Raw genomic sequence first — 19708 nt, forward strand, 5'->3', positions numbered from 1 at the left:
GCATCTTGTCTCCATCCCACTCTTCTCCACTCATCTTATCTCCTCTCCTGTCTTAGATTTCCGACTCCACTGCACTCTTCTCCTCTTCTTTTCGTTCTTCTCTTTTCTCTCTTTTACTCTACTCCCCACACCCCATCTTCTCGTCTTTTCCTCTCCTCTCCAAACTCCTCTTCACTCATCTAGTTTTCCTCCTCTTCTCTTTGCTCCATTTTCCTCATCTCTCCTGGAAACTTTATTCTTTCTCCTCATTACTTCTCCTATCCACTTCTGTCCTCTATTTTCTTCCTTCCTTTACTTTTTCTCTTCCCCTTTCGATTTCTCTCTCCTCCTCTCTTTTGTCCCGTTCCGTTTCCTCTCTCCTCTATCTTTGTGTAGACTCGTAAGCAATAAAGTACTAAAAAATCGATTTTCTTTCTTTCAGAAAGTATTTCTCATTTGCAACATATGTAGGCTAATACTGATATTCTTTTTTCTAGTTTTATACAATAATACTTGGATTTCGTTCCGCGTATTTCATAAATATCTATTGTGCATGTGGCAACCCTGAAATATAGCCTAACTCTACACGCAACCCACCAACGCCTTGTGTAAATTGGGTTGCCTAGTTGTCCTAAAACTTTTGAGAAACACTGTACCATTATTCGTACATCATCATTCTCATCGTTCCGATCCTAAGGAGAAAGGTGGAAGAATTTCCCAACAGACACTTGTCTCTAGATTTCGGGGAGGTCCGAATCAAGTATCATTTTTTTATTTGATTTAGTTTATTTTACTTCGCGTTTTGTGCCTCTTGGCTAATTTGCGAAGATGGGGATGAGTGATGAAATGATGAATGGACATTCACAAACAACCAAGCCCGACCGGGATTCGAACCCGGGACCCTTGGCGTCGCAGCGCGATGTGCTAACCACTCGGCCACAGGGTCGGGCTCAAGTATCAAAGAAATAATAATAATAATATAAATGTTTAACTTAATAAGTTAAAATATTTCATAGGTCTGTTCATAACACTAAGTTAATTAATCAATATTGTATTGTTATTTTTGCATGAATAGGTAAAAAGGCGGTACAGGAATAGAGCACGTATTCATTATCTAGCATACGTGTACTTAAGATTAAAGATTGAATAAATACAACTGTCCTGGCAAGGAAATTAATTCATGAAGATTAGGCACACACAGATGTAGAACGTAGAAATTTCAGCGAAAAAAGCAGGCTCGACCAGGACTCGAACCCATATGATAGTGGTAGAGCAATGCCAGAGACCCGTGTTTGAGGCCTCGTCGAGCCTGCATTTTTCGCTGAAATGTCTACGAAAAAAAATGAATATTTATTGATTAACAAAAAAAAGTGACGTGAGATCCAGTTGACGCAAAGTAAAGTTCCTAGCCTCCCCGACGGCACAGTGGTAGCGTCATCGCCTTGTAATCAGGGGGTCTCGGGTTCGATACCCGATGGAGGCACATAGTGGTTCGGATCGCACTATAACTGTCCCGACTAACCTTACTGTGCATAAAGTCGACTTTAAACAAAATCTCAATCAATCAAAGTAAAGTTCCTGATTAATATTTTATGCATATTATTAAATTAGTACTGTGCATAAATCTTTGGTACTGTCTTTCAAGGCAATGTGAATCCCAATGTAATCCTTGCTTTACAGCAAGTTCGGCGGAAATAAATAACCCTAGTAGATTATGCAGCAAATGGTAAAGAAGTATATTTTCATCTACTATTTAATAACAAAAATAACAACCCGTGGCTCTACAGCCCTGGAAGGGCCTTGGCCTATCTCTCGACCGCCAGTCTCCCTCCCACAATCCTACCTAGAGGTGTGGAGATCTTCAACCAGTAATGGAGTGACGTGGGGTAAGCACGTCGAACCCCCCAGCCGTTATAGGAGATATCCGTGACCGGGTTACGCCACTCACTCGTAGCTCCCCAATTTCCTCACGATGGTGGGTTACCACCGGTCCTATACACAGGCCGAGAACCCAGGCGGACTCGAAACCATGTCTTCCCGCAGTCGGAGCCCAAAGCTCATTATTATTATTACTTTTAATAGCCTACTTGATATGTCTTTCAGGGGTCCGGACCCCCGCCCTTAAATAAGTTCCTGCAAACAAATCATTATTTTAAATAATCTTCGATTTCCACGCGTGACGTCACATTGTAAGGGGACCTGTTCCACGGGCTGGTGTTTTACTCAGCTCGCGTTTCGAATATGGAAGGCCTCGCTTCTCCGAGGAGACACGGCGATAACGCGGAGGAAGCCCGGGGGGCAAGTCCGCCCCTTTCGCCAGTGTGACGCTGGTAGGAGGGAACCCGGTTTATTTATGCGACGCACGCCGCGCCCAGAAAGGGGGCGCGACGGTGTTCCGGCCCAACCAGCGCGGACCTGCAGCGTGCGGAGACGCCCAATCGCGGCCCTCGACGTCACCGCCGTGGGCGTGTCTACGTTCATGGTCGTGTTGGGAAATTTCTTTCCCGCTAGTAGGTAGTTCGACAGAACGTAAGCAAGGTGCGCGTCTGGTCGCGTTGTGTTAGTGTGCGTTAACACATAATCACCCTGTCTCTTTCTCTCTCTCTCTTCCTCCCCCCACCCCTTCACACACGCATTGACACACACACATACGTGAACGGGGGGCACACATACACGCTTAGCAACGTAAGGGTTACTGCGAAAAGTGTGGAAAAGTTTTTGTTTATAGTGTGGCCGAAGAAATGGACGAGTGATCAAGAGAATTCTTACTGACCAGTGTGAACCATGGATCTGTGACTCAGAGTGGATACAGTGGAGGTGGTGTTACTTTTTTTTTAGTTGTCCGTGAGGATTTTCATCCGGTGATCCACGAGGAACATCACCAATTCGGGACCAAACAACGTGCGAGATCGGGTATCACGCCCGCGCCTCGCTAGCCTGCTCACCAACGGCCTTCACCACGTTCCGCACAGGCTACCCAGCCTGTGGAGTTTCTTCCGCTAGACAGTCCTGGAAAACAGCCACCACGCTGAACTTCACGGAACTGGCCAGCCCGTACGGCGGCATGGCGGGCACTCCCGACTCCTTGGATCAGGATGTCGGGAACAAATCAGCCTTCATCGAGCTGCAACAGCAGGGACTGCACGGGATGCCCCACCCGGCCGCGGCGTACCCGATCCGGACGGCGTACCAGCAACCCGTCGTCTCCCAGCACGACCCGACGGGTTTCGGCTCCAACCCGCGGTCCCTGGGTGCCTACCCGTTTCCTCCGATGCACGCCCAAAATACGTACACAGGTTACCACATAGGGTCGTACCCTCCGCAGTGTCCGTCGCCGGCCAAAGATGGTGAGTAAATAAAATAGTGCTGTAACGATTTACGTCCATCAAAACACCTTGTCTGCAATGTAATTGCTCCAATTTTCCTTTTACCTCGTGCATTTGGCGAAATTTCCCCGGGAAGGACTTCGAAATGAATGTTTTTGATGATTGGAGGGGGGAGGGGGTAATCATGTAGGGGGGAGCTGTCGTCACACTTACCCCGACTAAAAGGGCTATTATGTGTAATTTGCACTAATGTGGGTAATCGTGGCCGTAGAGACATTGTTACGATGAGCAAGAAGCATGCTACCAGTTTACCGGGAACGAAGTCAGTTGCGATGTCCACGATCGGGGGTGAATATCAAACTCAGCCCAATCAACATGTGGACTTTGTGTGGTTCAACAAAGAAGCGCTCAACATTGTTGTGCGATCTCGGAATTCGTTTTCGGTTTTCTGTTCCAACCTAGAAGTGCGTCCAATGTATTATCTTACAACAATGCCAAGACGAAGGACTTGGTTGTCGAAGCAACGGGTTAGACATGACGATATTGAAGTGCTTCCTTTACATGTACTTGAAACATTACTTTACCGGCCGGGAATCAACTTAAGGATACTCGACGAACCTAAGCAAGTGAGTCAGTCCATCGTGACACTTAAATGTGCCTTTAGTAAACTTAAATATAGCAAAGTGTCAGCCTAAACCGGGACTTCAATCTGAATCTTACGTTCGTGCATTGTGTAATATTCTGTGCCAGTACGGTGTACAGCAAAACTATTATGTATTATTTATTTTGAATATAAACGCAAGCGTATATTATGAAAGCTTTTGAAACTATTCTGTGTAGGAACATTGACGCCATGGTAAAAAAAATCAGTGAGCCCGAAACAATTCAGGTTATATTGCAATAAATACGTTTCCAATGGTCGAAATGACAAAACATCTAGTAGAAATTCAACATGATGTACAGTACCGTATGTACACTCGCCTCAATTAGTACTCCGGCAGTTTGTTTCTTTATACAGCATATTTGCAGAAGATACAATTCAAAATACAAGTGCATCAATATAGGCTGTATAAAACACAACATATTACTAACCTCGTTGACCCTGTACCATCAAAGATAAAACGTGACGTATGAAATATAAGTTAAATATTAGCATCAGGCCTCTGCTCAAGTCCCGTTAGTTGTTAATTTATTCTCCGTTTTAATTAATTCCCACACTTAACACATTGCTAACAATATCAGTGTTAGTTTGAAACTAAGTGAAATGCAGTATTTATATCGTGTTGACATTTGAAATAAGACATATACCAGAATTTCACACGTTTTACCGAATACGGTTTGAATGTGTTGACGCCAGAAGTTAAACTTCTCGAAATGATTGTAACTTGTCCAGGACAAAAAAGGTACATTGGCAAAGCGTTACATTAGTTATAAAACTATTGCAAGTTCCAACTTTTGAACCAAACAGTTCATGAGATTTGTGGATCATAATTTACAAACCCTTTGCAAAATGAATTTCAACTCTGCCATATCTTCACTCAACCGCGATGTCATGGTTTCAGAAAGCAAAGTTGTATTTATGCTGTCGGGAAAACTAGAAAACTATTGCAATTATCATTTGTAAATCCTTCCGTCTCACATGTTCAATTTTGCTTCCAATTTCCAATAAGCGGTGTATTAGTCTGGTGAAAATTAAAAAGTGTGGAGTATTTACAACGATTTTTGGAGCGCATATTTTTTAACAAAAATCTTAGTATGAATCCGCGAGTGCACATAATTTGTTGATGTAGACGGTGCTGCTGATTCTCTGTCAATATTAGAATAGCACTAAGTTGACTATTCACACTTTAACTAGATAAAGCAAAGCAAAAATGCCATATCTTTGGCGTAATTTCTCGTAAATCTCTGACATATTTTTGTTAGCACCTTTTCCAGTTTCGTGAACGTGCTTCAGTTGTGCTAAATATGCGATATAATATAAAACTAGATTAATTAAATGGAAGAACTTGTAGATAGTGGGTTGATTTGATAAGAGAGATATTTTTAATATTCATCGGTGCTACGATATTGAATATGATATTTGTATTTTTGCTATTTAGCGTTGCTTTTCTGCCATTTTTGGCTAATCGCGACCGTGAAGATGAGTGATTATTTCATGGAATTTTTGAAGGAAGACTCTCAAAGAACACCCACGCTCAAACGGGATTCGAACTCGAGAACTTTGGTGGCGAGATAGAAAGTTGACCGATTAATGCGAGTTATTGTATACAGTAAATGCCAATAGTTATCTGAATTACTGATGATTAATTATTATTAATCATCCTGCCACGGTGGTTCAATTGTTAGTGCAATGCGCAGCGGAGATATCGGGTCGCAAATTCGAGTCCCGGCTAAGAAATGTTTATTTATCTTCATCCTTCCATAATATTTTTTCAGCTCTATATCGCGGCCAGTCCAAAGACATTACACAAATTGAGAAAACTGAGTAACACTTTCAGATTTTTGGCTTTTCTTCCTTGAGCCTATGCGGAAAGTACCGGACAATAGTTACCAAAACCATAGACGCTATAACTAAGTCCGTTTGATGTTCATAGGTGCATTTTCCAGCGATATATACATTCTGCCGATATAGAATTCTATTGAAGTCTACGCACTTGTTTCTTTCCCGCGAAACGTGGAGCGCGAGCATAAATAATATAAAGCACAACAGCTTTGACAAGGACAGGGAACTTCTTAATCCATATTAATAGCGTTCTGAGGCAGGAAAACGCTTGAAATACGATAAAGACGGCGCGAAATCCCATTCCGCCACTTAGGTTCGCCATTGTGGCGCTAATGTGCTGTGACATTTATGGGTTGTAATGAAGAAAGGCTTCGCTTAGGCAATTGCACGCGTACGCTGATGAGCTACATAATCTTCCGTCCTTTTTTTTTTAGCACACCGAAAAAAAAAAATTACCGCCTCTTTTTCTCTTTATGATGTTTTGTATGGGAAACAGTAAATTCGTTTGAGATACCGTCGTGTGTTTCGGACGCTGACCATTTGCATGCCACGCTGAAGTCACCAGATCGTTTACTTGTAATGCGTGCGTAGAGCTGGTCACCATAAAGGGACAATTTGTTCAAGCTGCTGAGAGCTTACGTTCATGCCATCTTTATGCATCGCAGGCCCTACTGTCCCTTCTACCATGATGCACATCGGAGTTAGAACAAACAAAAGGAAACAAAGAACATCTTTAGGTCAAAATAGTCATGATATTCGATCTGCTCAAAACTAACATGCTAAATATTCTGTCTGTCCGGTACTTCCTAAGGATTGCGCTTAACATTCTGTCTGTTCGGTACTCCCTCAGGATTGTGCTAAATATTCTATCTGTCCGGTACTCCCTCAGGATTGTGCTAAATATTCTGTCTACCCGTACCTTTTCTGTATTTTACTAAACATTTGTATGTCCGTTACTATTTTAGATAGGTGCTAAATATTCCGTCTGATTAGCACTACCTCAAATTGTGTTTTCAACACTAACACTTTCAAAGAGTTAACTCCATATGGATAGACAAATTTGAGTGCAAATAAAACTTATTAATCATTTATTAACAATATTTTGAGAAATGGAATAATGGGATTTGTAACGTAGAATCATAGAAAATCAAAAAAATAAAAGTCAGTAACGAAACACATGAAACTTACGAGTATGTGTTATCTGTCTTATTTGCTGTTAAAATTCAAACGATTTTTCGTATATTTGCAGCTATTTTTAATGTATTTATTGACGATCTGACAATGCCATCTGTGGTTCTACGGTTAATATTTTTGTCCCATAAGTTGGCTGATAATTATATTACTGACGTATTTCTTCAAAACTCGTTATCGAACAGAACCCAAATTATCATCTAATATTATGTACAATATGCACATCCTAATATTATTGGTTTTCAGGAACATTGCCATGTAAAATATTTAGTGATTTCCTACCATTGTAGCTTACCGCCCTGCATCGCATGTTTCACTATTACTTAGTAACCGCGCTCTGTGTTCTAGTGGTTAACGTACGGCACTGTGAATCCGAGGATTGTTGGTTCGAATATCGGCCTTAGCGCACACAATTTTCGTCATTACCATTCAACCAAAAGTAGAATAGAGTCATTAAGTATTAATAAAATAATGAATGTATTATTTAATGTCAAAGGGACATTAACATCAAAATCGCTGGGACATTATTTTGCAGTGAGTATAAACAGCCTATCTGCAGGAAGTTTATTAATCTAAGAGAGAGACGTGAGGGTATCTATCCATTGCATGAACCTCATTCAAAACAACGACAGATAGCATGAAAAGATTCTACCTGGAGGAACAAGTGGTTAATATTACTTCCTGAGAAATTTTGCTTCTTGCATTTTTCAAATTTCGTTTCTATATTTTGAACATACCAGGAACGAGCTGACACTATTTTGTATGTGTGCAACCGTTATATTCGGTCTGTCCGATACTCTCATGACTGTGCTAAATATTCTGTCTGTCCGGTACTTCCTCAGGCCTGTGCTAAATTTTCTGTATGTATGATTCTTACTCAGGATTGTGCTAAATTGTCTGTCCAGTACTTCCTCAGGATTGTGCTAAATATTGTCTATCTACTGTTGAACAATTTTTCACTCATAAAATTCCTGCTCAATATCTACGTCAGTATTATTTGTACCGTCTTGGCCTATACAGTATTTTGCATTGAAAAATTTATTCGAACGATTTCTGCAAATACTCGGTTACATTGGTATATAATAAAAGTATTTAACGAAAAGCTTTTCCTGAATATTGTTTCTCAAAACATTTAATTTCATAGCATTTTTGGGTGAATAACTATAGGTCACAACGTACGTGCTATTATAAACAATTAAGCAGAAATATCCACAATCTTGCTTGCCACGTAAATGTTGATGTTATAATTATTTTTGTTACAATAAACGGTTGGTTTAGACCCTATTGAATGGGCACCACGAATGAGAAGACGAAATGTCTAAATGAGTAAAATATAACCCACAAGACAATAAATTACGAAATTCGGCAAAATATTATAATATATAGTGATTTCTTATATTTATTTAAATATTGCAGAAAATGACAAAATCGTGGAAGAAATGCAACTAGAAACCTTACGATTCTCATGGTACGAAGTTTCGTTTTGACATTAAAGAATTTGTAATAGACTTTCATATAAATTGTAAATGAAAAAGTACAATATTAGGTAAAAATTGAACTCGAAGAGGAGAAATTAATGTAATGTACATTACCATGTACAGATTGTTTCAATTACATGCGTTAATGGAATTTTTACGAACTTCAAATAGCTACACACTTATAATCAATAATAATAATCGGGACAGACAAATATAGGCTTATTTTCCGACTTACGATGAACGTTTTAAATAAATTTTGTATTTTTGTATATATCCTTCTTATTTCTTAGACATCCATATCCAAATATTTCCCAAAATGTGTCATACTTTACAATTCAAATACTTTGGCTACATTGTTGAACATTTTTTTTGTATGTTCGCTGAGAATTTGAGGTTGGGATATTATTTTATATATATATATATATATATTGAGAATATAAAATTTTGTTTATTGTTGAGTGATGTTTTAGGAATGGTGAGAAGAAGTTAGTGCAATAGGTGTTCAGAAAACTGCAACGAATGTCTAATATATTTTGCCTGTTACCTGTGCATGCCCAAATCTGTTACTCGTAAAAATCATTTGTCTTCTCAAAGAATTAGATGATACATGATTCTGTTTCAAATGCACCAATACCAAAGGTCGTAAAGTACGTATAATAATTATTATCTTGTCTTACTCCATAGAAAAATTCTCAATGCATACTGTTCGTAGATTTTTCGTTGAGGTTTTATAAATTTCCTGAACGAGTAAGTTGAAAGTTATTTGGTTCAAATTCCCTTATGCCTAACTCCACTTAGGTTAAATAAAATAAAAGCTTTACCTTATGCACATGTGAATGTCAAATATGTGCACAGTTTGACTTTTCTCTGCTGTTATGTTAACGCGATATGTTAACAAACTCTAACACGTTACAAACCAACGATTTCCTGCTGTTTCTGACTTCATACTCTCGTTTTAAGGTATCAAATTATTAGATAAAATCAGTTTCTTCATAAGTGAATCATGTTCGAATTAAATTAACAATGAACTGAGATTATGTAACGATATAGTTATAAATTTTCAGTTTACCGATTTATATATAAATGCAGAAAGCTTCAAATGAGCATAAATTTGTTTTGCTGAATGGTGATGACGCGTCACGATTTACTCAATTGTAGAAAAGTTATTTAAAATAACCAAAACAAACATAGGTACATAGGTCATATGGTTAAGTGGCGAAAGAAGCATATAGGAGGCAACCAATCTTTCGCCAGAGTGCCTGAATGTACAAGGGCATTTTTAATTAAATTATATGGGATTCTCCCATAACAGGTTCCATATAGCTGGCGCCTTAACGAAATATCAATAGAACAAGCAAAAAGCTAATCATTCTGATAGTCGATTACAGAAACAAAGTTCAGTTAGTTAGTATTACAACATAATACTCTAAGGAAAAGTAACTTACAGATGTGAGTAAATTCCAGCAACCACCGACTCTAAAGAATATACGGATCCATTAGTTTTCAAAGTACATAAAATGAGTTTTACGTGAGATATCGTATAACGTAAACCTCGTGGTTAAAATGTTCCTACAAATTTCAAACTTTTTTCTTAAACGAGGTGTATAAAAGATAATAAAATAGATTACTATGCATTTCAGTACATTAACAGTACATTTCAGTAGTTGTAATTGTAATAATACTAACACATAAATATATTATCACTATTAATTTATCATTAATATTTCTGCTATTCAGTGTTATATCAATAGCTTGAACAATAGTTTCAAAGAACGCCCATGAATACAGTATATATTATATTCAGTGTTACCAATGTTATGTACTCGAAGAGTATCTTATATTATAGCACATAATTTAAAAAGAAAATAATCTATAAATTCTGTTCTGAAACGTTTGTTGTACTTTTGCAACCCTTCACATGATTCGAAAAGGTTGTTCGTTGTTGTAGAGTATATTTGCATTTTGAATTTGACACTTAGGTTAGCAGATTGATTGATCTGACTTGCGAGATCGGAGATACGCGGTTGATATCTACGGAACGCATCGCACTAAGTTGATTCGTGTTGATTTGTTCTTGTCGAAATAAGCTCGCTTCTTTCGAATTGTGGTCGTCCTCGAATAAGCAATTCTAACCCTTTCACTGTAAATTCTACTGGCTCCTAATCTCTGGCAAGTAACCACTTTGGGTGGGGTACGTAGGGGGGACTTGGTTGGGTCATCCTTCGCCGAAATATCCCCATTTAAAAAAAAATTCACTTATCTGTAGAGGGTGTATGGATATGCGCTAAATTGCACTTAATATGCCAAACGTACATTAAAATTTCGAAATTTTCTTAAATGCATTTTTAGTTATATTTGTCCGTTACACAGTAGCTAATGCATAAAAGCATTTGTTTCACTTTAGGCTTAGTATGTTTTCTAAATTATAGCTGCCATATTAAGGCTATAATTACATGATTTATATGTGCATTAGCAAAACGAATCTAGTTCTGCCGTCCTATCTAAATTTGCCGAGACTTCTCTATAGATTACTGGTTAAAGTATTGTAATCAAGTACTCCCAGGTTCAATATCGGGTGAAAATACATAGTTCTTCCCGTCATACTTTAAACTGTAGCTGTTTAGTATAGCGTAGCTTAAATTGTAGTTCAGATTAATCTATCTGTGCAAAAATGGACTTAAAACTAACACAATTTTGAAACTTCAATTCCAAATTCTTTGTAAAGTTAATTTAATTCTGGTTAACAAACATCGCAAATCGAAGATAACAAATTTCTAAGGTTTAAACCCGGTGAAGACGACAACAAAAAGGCACCGTAAGCAAAGCAAACCCATTACAGCACCTGAAACGAAATCGTAAATATGCTACTGATTGCTAACACAACTTAATTGGATTAATTCATATCATTGGTACCAAACAACAGGTGACAACTGTATTACACGCTGCATTCTCGAAAAGTATAGCTACTAACCATCGTATACATACCATGGTGTTTGTTGCAAAATTACATTCACTTAATGAAGTTTTGTAATATTTTCAGCCGTTGCACACATTACGAACTATTAGCAATGGTATTTAAACTCAAGGGTAACAATAAACACCGGATAGCAACCTACAATTGCAAACGGAAAACAACATGCCGTCGTAAATTCCCCATAAAACACTAAAAGCTTTGGTTGCAACATCTGCGAGACTTCTGCTTAGCATTATTGAATAACATTTTTTACACCGCGACAGATAAATTATAATTTGTTGAAGCTCCTAACGAAATTCACTGATTCAGTGAGCCTTACAACATTAATTATACATTAATATCCTCTTTATATGCGCTCTTCGTGTGCCTGTTTGTTCAGCCTTCAGTTGTAATTAATGTTGTCCCCGTCTAATTTAATTGTGAACGTTTCTTTGCCTTCGTAATCAAAATAAACAGTCCATTATATATTGTGTTCTTATATCCATTATTTTCTTTTAACGCGATTTGATAGGTTTATTTATATCATGAAATATTTCGTGTGGATTTATGGGAGATGTTTTAACACGTGTTAGACATTTTGAATGACTATTGTAAAAAAATAAACATACTATTTTTTCTATCATATTTGATAGGTCTACTATTAAAATAATAGTAAGGTTACACTTACAACGATTCTATTCTTGTTATGTCGAATACTTACATATTTTGCTGATGAAGTTCATTTCTAGATTACCATCAACACTTCTCGAGTTTCATTGTGCAAAGATGAGTAATTGATATTAACACTCTGATTTGTAATTGAAATATTAATGTAAAATAGACTTGACAAACCATAGTAACAAAATACAGTTAGGCCTATCAGTCCTCTTGTTGACCTGTGGCAACAATGGAACTATTGTTAAGGAACAGAGAAAAATTTTACTTGATTGAATAAGCACTATTTGCTTTATTGTATTGTGGATATATAAAAATGTTTCGGAGTAACTAATTTTAGTCTAGCTATACCTATCACGATCTTAAATAATAATACAGCGTTTGAAAATTCAAATATCATAGATTCAAATTCAATAGACATCAACCGAATATCTTTTACAAATTTCCAAGAATTTTTACGGAGAAATTCATGTTGGAGATCAAGGCAACAGAGTCTATGTAATTATGTAAAGATACATTTTCTTGAACATCAAAGAAAACGTATAGGCCTAATCTTATTCTGGTGAAAAGAGTACTTTTACTACCAAAGAAAGAACAGTATTTTTGGAGCAACCCTATAAAAATTGTATCCAGATAAGACAGTAATATTTATATTTTTAAACTACGTAGTGTAAATTAAGCTTTTGTACAGTTTCAAACTATGTTCATTTATAGTTTATAGTTCGGTGAGATAGATATTAATCAAGTGCTCATTTTGTTTTAAAATATCATTTCATAAATTTCAAACGGTATTATCGAAATTTTACAAAGGTATCGTCCAGCGTTTGTTGTGACTACTTTTCAACAACAAAAATATGGTTTAACTTTTTGTTATTTGTCTGAGAAAAATATATTTCAGATTAGCGGGAAAAAATATTAATTTCTCATCAAAATTCATGATGTGATGTGAAACTTGAGCTTTTATTTCCGTGAAGCAATAAAACCCAAAACAGCAATTTATAGTATTGAAATCTGCAAGCATGTTACTTCCTCAAGTCTTATTTGGAAAGTTTTGACTTTCAGTTAAATTTTATAACTTAAGTAAACATTTTAAATTAATTTCAAATGCATAAAGCTCACAGGAATGTTGAAAATGTTAAATTTTAAATAATAGAAGAGGATCCCTGGAGTAAAACCAGATAAGAACAAAAGTGCTACATACACGATAGAAATGAGAACGCTTAGTGTTAACACGGCACTAAAGATTACGGTTAGCAACGATAACCTGCTTTTGAATAGTTTCAAGGAACTGTTGCTCTTAGATATATTTGACAGTTATATGCTAAAAATGTCAAGTCCCTGGACGTAAAACCTTCATTACCTGACAAAATATTTGCCGTAAAATTGTCGCTTTATATATTCACCTGAAGTTAGAATGATGGTAATAATACCTTCAACAGAGCGATCGTAGACTTTGTTACAGAAAACTGAAAAGTGGACAATAATTGTGGTTCACAATAATCGCACGGGCCAGTAGTAGAAGTGGTAGAAATATCGAAATGTATCACTTTTGGTGCGTCAATTGACATAGTCAAATGTATAATTTTGAGTTCTTTGAACTGGTCGTGTCTGATCTCAATTAATGCATTTCACTGTGTATTTTGATGTACCAAAAGTTCATCATTATTAGTTTGTACACTTTAATGTGTCACTGGGAGAATATTTTGTCAATTGACATACTTTGAGTTCTATGTGTAATTCCACAAGGTTTCTAAGAACGAAGTGCAATCATATTTCCACTTCCTGAAAATGAAATACAATGCATTGTACAAAATGTATAGAAGGATGTGGGTTCAAACCTTGCAAAGCTGTACCACTCTGGTGAAAGGTGGATGGATATCTTCCCCTAAAACTGTTAATGGAATTTCAGTCCGACAGAACTATCAAACCTGTTTGGAATGATTGAAGAAGAAAATTCCACGGTGGTCTCGAGTTTGAACACGGCGCCTCCCACCATGTATGATTCATACATGAATACTTCATCGCAAAGGTGAGCCTTTTTCCTTCGTTTAGTTAGGTAGGATATATACTAAAATTAGCCTTTCAAATGTCTCCAAGTATTTGGGGTTATTCTTATGTGTGATAAAATATTTGTAAAACTTTGATAAATAGCGGGGCCACTTCTGTGGCTGAATATTTGAGTAATCGACTCATCGTCTCTGATTCGAGTCCCGGCCACTCATGTTCGTCGTTGCGATTAGCTTAAAGAGGCATAGACACGACGTAAAATAACAAATGCAGACACACGATAAGTGCCAGAGCGAAGTGGTTTGGACATTTCGACTGTTTCTTCAATTCACTATTTGTCCTCATTGCTGCCTCCCCGATTGTGTAGTGGTAACGTCGTCGCCTTGTAATCAAGAGGTCCCGGGTTCGATACCGGATACATGTGGAGACACATGGCACAGTCGTTCGGATCCCACTTTAAACTGTAGGTCCAGTCCCGATCAGCCTTTCTGTGCATAAAGTGAACTTAAAACAAAATTGAATTCAGTATCTGATAGAGGAAAGGGGAAAAACGCTGGAGAATTCAAATACAATTTGATACATTTGCCCGTTCAGTTTCTTCAATTTCAAGTAAGAAATGTCAAAAATTTACTTTCTTAACTATTTTACTATTCTCACCCATTAGTGTTCATTGCTTTACTCTTTACAAATCAACTAGCATTTACGAAAGGAACGTAGAAATGGACTAAGAACAGTACAATTTCGTGTGTATGTATTAGGACTAGAGCTCACAAAAGTGTTGCTAATGCATGTAGAGTCGTTTATGAAAGCGATTAGTTAGCAGTGGTTTCATCTCTACAACAGACACGAATGAAGTACATAGAATCGAAATCGAGAAGTCCAGTGACAAAAATGGATCCATTATTCTACAAAGATACATTATAACAAAATGGCGAATATTCCCTTAGAAAGAGGGGTAGTGGAAGCTACAAAACACTCGTCCACCCCTTTATATTTCAAGTATGTATGTATGTCTAACATTTAATTTTTCTTTTCACATTCATAATATTGACTACTCCTGGTTGAATGGAGTGTTAATACGGTTATTCTGACTGACGTTTATTATAATTATTTACTACAATTACGATTCTTTCCTTCTGAAAGTTAAGAACAAATCAATAAGAAGTGCAACTTTTAATACTTTTTTTTAAAGTAATGAATACTTAATCCTTTAGATAAAACAATTTTAAAGAAAATTAATAAACGTTCTTCCATGAATATTTTTTGGATTTTCTTCAAAAGCGAACTTTTTATTCTGAAACATTGTCGCTTCTACATAAAGGTAACTTGTTTTTACATGCTATAGAATTTCATGACATGAACTCCTGTACACATTGCAGCTAAATGAATTGCTCTTGTTGCTACCATAGACCGAGAAGATTTTGCCAATGTCACTGAGGAAAACTTGTTATGAAAGGTAGATAAAAGGTTGGGAAAATGCCTGGTTAAAGAGGTATTAATCCCCTTGTAGTCGCTTGTAACATGACGTCGTTCAAGTGGTTAGTTATGAAATCCAGGGCTCCTTAATGACGAATGCGTGGCACTTTTCCATTCGGCGCTTGCTTTGGCAACGACGTCTTAGGCCATTCATGCTGCAGCCGGTCTCGTGGAGTGTCCTAAGGAGCACGACCGGCCTGAAGAAAGTACAAGGCTCATTAAATAATTGCCATGTATCATGATGCATGCCGCGCAATGGGTCAAAACCAAGATTACATTCTTGGAAAAAAGAAAAAGTGCTGTTCAGAATTTTGCAAAAAATTTTGTGATTCCCTAGCACTGGGCATCGACTTCCAATACATTCTAGAAATCAAATTGGCACGATTCACTCATTGTCACCATCGTGATTAGCCAAAAGTTTCAGAAAAGCGACACTAAATGACAAAAATACACACATATGAGCGTCCACAGGGAGGTTGAAGGGTGTCATCTGGAGAAAACACTAATTTATTATATTTGAATTCTTCAAATTTTATTTGCTTTCCTCTTTCTTTTTCTGTGGATTTTCGTCCATGGTTATTCCTATGTCATAGAACCTATCATTGTTTCTTTCTCTTCTGTTGATCCATGTTCTGTTTCGTATCTGCTCTTCTCCTCTCCTTCTCTCTCATTCTTTTACTTGTCTGTCTATCTGCTTCTCTTTAAACAATTATATTTTACGATCACCAGTAAACATAACGTGGTAGATTACATAGACCCTGTAAGGCTTTCACTCGTTGCTTTTGACGCTTCTTAGAAAAGCTTAGTGAAAACTTTTAATGTCAATTTATTTGATTTGTTGTTTTAAGTCCACTTTATACACAGAAAGGCTAATCGGGACTGGACCTACTGTTAAAAGTGAAATCAGAACACCTGTGCCATGTGCCTTCAACAGATATCGAACCCGGTGCCCCTTGATTACAAGGCGATGACATTACCACTACACCATCGGGGAGGCATTTAATGTCAATTGAAAAATATTCACAAAGTATTTCTCTGGAAAATAGTCACTTTGACAGCTCATTTTTTTTGGATGGATGAAATTGTCTTGTCTCCTGCAATAGTGTAATGTCGATGAGATTATCTACTAGGTGCTCTATCGGAGAGCTCCCGAATGATTGTGTCTTACACTTCTTTCCACATATTTAAAACTAAAAACACAGCAGAATGTCTTCATGGGTGTAAAATATACTTTATGCCCCTTGAGATACTTTCGGTCACAGGAAGTGCTTTCAAACTCCCCTCCTCCCCCAAAATAACGTGGGCTCCTGTGTCCTGTATCTTCGCCATCTCTCGAAAACTGCTTGTTTGAAAATAACTATCCTTCTGAACAGCAACGCACTCACGAACTTTATTTCGAAAGAGTTGTACCTGGTTCTTATATATATACAATAGTGGGTTCGTGTTTGTCCGGGTGAAGGATTTCAATAAACCCTGTATATTCCAAATTACAATAATTTAAAACCCAATTTTTTTCACTTTTACCTTTGTTTCAAATTCCAATGCAGCTTCTTTTGTTTTAGATGCACAGTTTGCTTTAGTCTTTGTGTTCCTGACTAAAATAAGTCTATTAAAACTCAAAGGTTCATTCAGTCTCAGGTTTTTACAGTAGAAGTCTGTCTTCTGCCAATGTGAAGTAAATAATTATCAGTATCTTCTTCTATATATGATTGGACTGTGTCCACAGATCGACGATTTCATCATTACAACATCGTAACCTCCTTCAGCATCATACATGTACACGTATGGCATGCTTAACACATGCCGATTGAGTTAAGATTTATTAACATTATGCCTTCAAAATCACAATAGCTATATATTCCAACTGCAGGAATTTATATTATTCCGAATAATTCAAGAAATGTTGTATTTGCATTACTTTTGCCTTAGCGTGACTACATCTTTATTGTCATAAGTTTAGAAACTAACCAGTACTTTTGCGAGTACATGGGTGTTTTGCTGCGTGTCCCTAGGTACTACGTTTAACCTTGTACAATTCAGAAATGTTTCTTTTCCTTGCGCATATGGTATAAGACAGGAAAAGAACCTAGGTATATAATATTCAGTGACTTAACATCTATAGAATATGTCAAGTGGAAAGCTTACATTACAAACATCTTGCACAATCATTTCTTGGGCTTTCGTATCGTATTCAAGTAGAATTACCGTGATAGGTATACTTTATTTGTTTATATTCCTGAATGCAATATCTGAATACTACAGTAGCAGTGAACACCATTTCTACTTGTCAGTACTGTTGAACAACGTAGAGGAAGTGTATCAAGTTGATGCTTGTTACCTCGCCTCTTTATTTTTATTGTTATTGGCAATGTACTTATTATTTTTATTCTGACCATATCTCACGCGAGGTATTGTTCGTCGTAGCGTAGCCTCATGCAACGTATGGACTTTGTTGTATTTCATTTAATATCCTTTATTAACGCCCATAACGTTATAAGCGTTAACAGTGGGTGAACTGAGAGATCAATCGTTTCAATAAGAACGCCAAACCCCTGTTCTTGGATTCGAGACTCTGCTGATCGCAATGCTCGACTGCTTATTCTATCATTTATGTGTTTCGACGTGAATACTTGTAATAAATACGCCTTTTGCTTACAGAAGGTCCGTATCTTGTTCAGCCTTCTATATTCTTATAGGTGGAAATCCGTGTCCTTTTTCTCTGCCTCTTAAGGTTCTCTGTTCGGTTACATTAACTAATTTTTTGTCTGCCAATTTTGAAATAAGGACAAGAATTTGTGGAGAAGAACTAATTTTGTGTGGTGGTGAGATTGAAAGGGTCATTTTATTTTTACAAAATGAAAGTATAGATCCATTGAATTTGACAACAATTTTTAACCATTTGTATTATTGCAGTGTTAGCAATAAATAAGGTGAATATCAAGCATGCACAATGACTACCACTTCAACTTCACCACTCTGTATTGAAAGATGATGAATGTTTAGGATAAAATCGTTTTATTTTAACTGTGTTGGCCTCTTTTACTGAGTTTATACATGTTACAGTGGAAATAAATGTGTTTTAGCCAGCGGCATGTTTCTATATTATACCCGTTCCGTTCCAATAATAACTTGAGTCCCTGTTGGCAGTCGAGTTGAGCAAGGAAATTCATTCAAACAGTATTGTTCACTTGTGATCTTCAAATTGTTCCATTTCTATACACATGTTACACAAACCAATCCATATTTCTGCTCAGTCATCAATATCAAGGCAGTTTTATTCAGTTCCTTGGGTTTTTTTTAACGTCAATTGTTGTTTTCTACCGCTACAAATGAAATGTTTCTTTTGATCCTATAATTCACTTTTAGGTCTATGCTTGTTAACCCCGAGAAAGATATTGGACCGGAACTTACAATAGGCTACTACTGTAATGATGTAAATCAAATTTAAATTGTGCAATTTTAGTGCCTTGTCTACCCAGCGATTTACATTTTTAACGCTTTTGTGTTTTCAAAATGTCAAGTTTAGGTAAGAAACTAGTATGGTGCATGTTCTGCGTGTGCCATATCATTTTTGAATTGATTATTTGCCTAAAACGAGTTCACATAATTAGTCTATCTCTTGTTCGTATGTGTTTATAGATTCATTGACAATATTATCTATTTATTAGCTAACCAGTATGAATCAAGTCTTGCAACTGTACTTTAAAAATACATTATAACAATTTCTAAGTTTTTGGTGTTTTTCCTGTATAGGCCATAAACTTTTTCAATTATTTTTTTTGTCAGTGACAAAAACTCAGAATTGAAATGTGAAGGTATAGATTAGACCAATGTCTCTTGTTCTAGGATTATTTAGACACACCAATATCTTGTAATCGTTATGTATTTTAGTAACGTATATACAAATTGTAGAAATAGCAATTGTAAACCTTTCAGAGTATTAGCAATTTGAATTGCAATGGTGAATGGAAACCTTGAGAATTGTAGCAATTTGAATTGAAATTAAGTATAGCCTTACTCTCTCTCTCAATTCCAATTTCTAAAACTCTCAAAGGTTTACATTTTGTGTGTGTGTTTGTCTGTAAACCTTTGAGCATTTTATCAGTCTGAATTAAAATAC

The 19708-nt window shown here is 36.7% G+C and overlaps 1 protein-coding gene across 1 annotated transcript in view; it reads left to right on the forward strand.

Moving 5' to 3' along the window:
• Positions 1-2838: 2838 nt before the first annotated feature.
• Positions 2839-19708, forward strand: part of Dll (homeotic protein distal-less) — a 79231-nt gene continuing 62361 nt past the window's right edge. Inside the window, exon 1 of the mRNA XM_083136316.1 lies at positions 2839-3326. Coding sequence (XP_082992442.1) covers positions 3044-3326 — 283 coding nt within the window. The 5' untranslated portion in view covers positions 2839-3043. The remainder of the gene's footprint in view (positions 3327-19708) is intronic.

Source organism: Lepisma saccharinum, chromosome 1, assembly GCF_977018435.1.
Source record: "Lepisma saccharinum chromosome 1, izLepSacc3.1, whole genome shotgun sequence".
NCBI lineage: Eukaryota > Metazoa > Arthropoda > Insecta > Zygentoma > Lepismatidae > Lepisma > Lepisma saccharinum.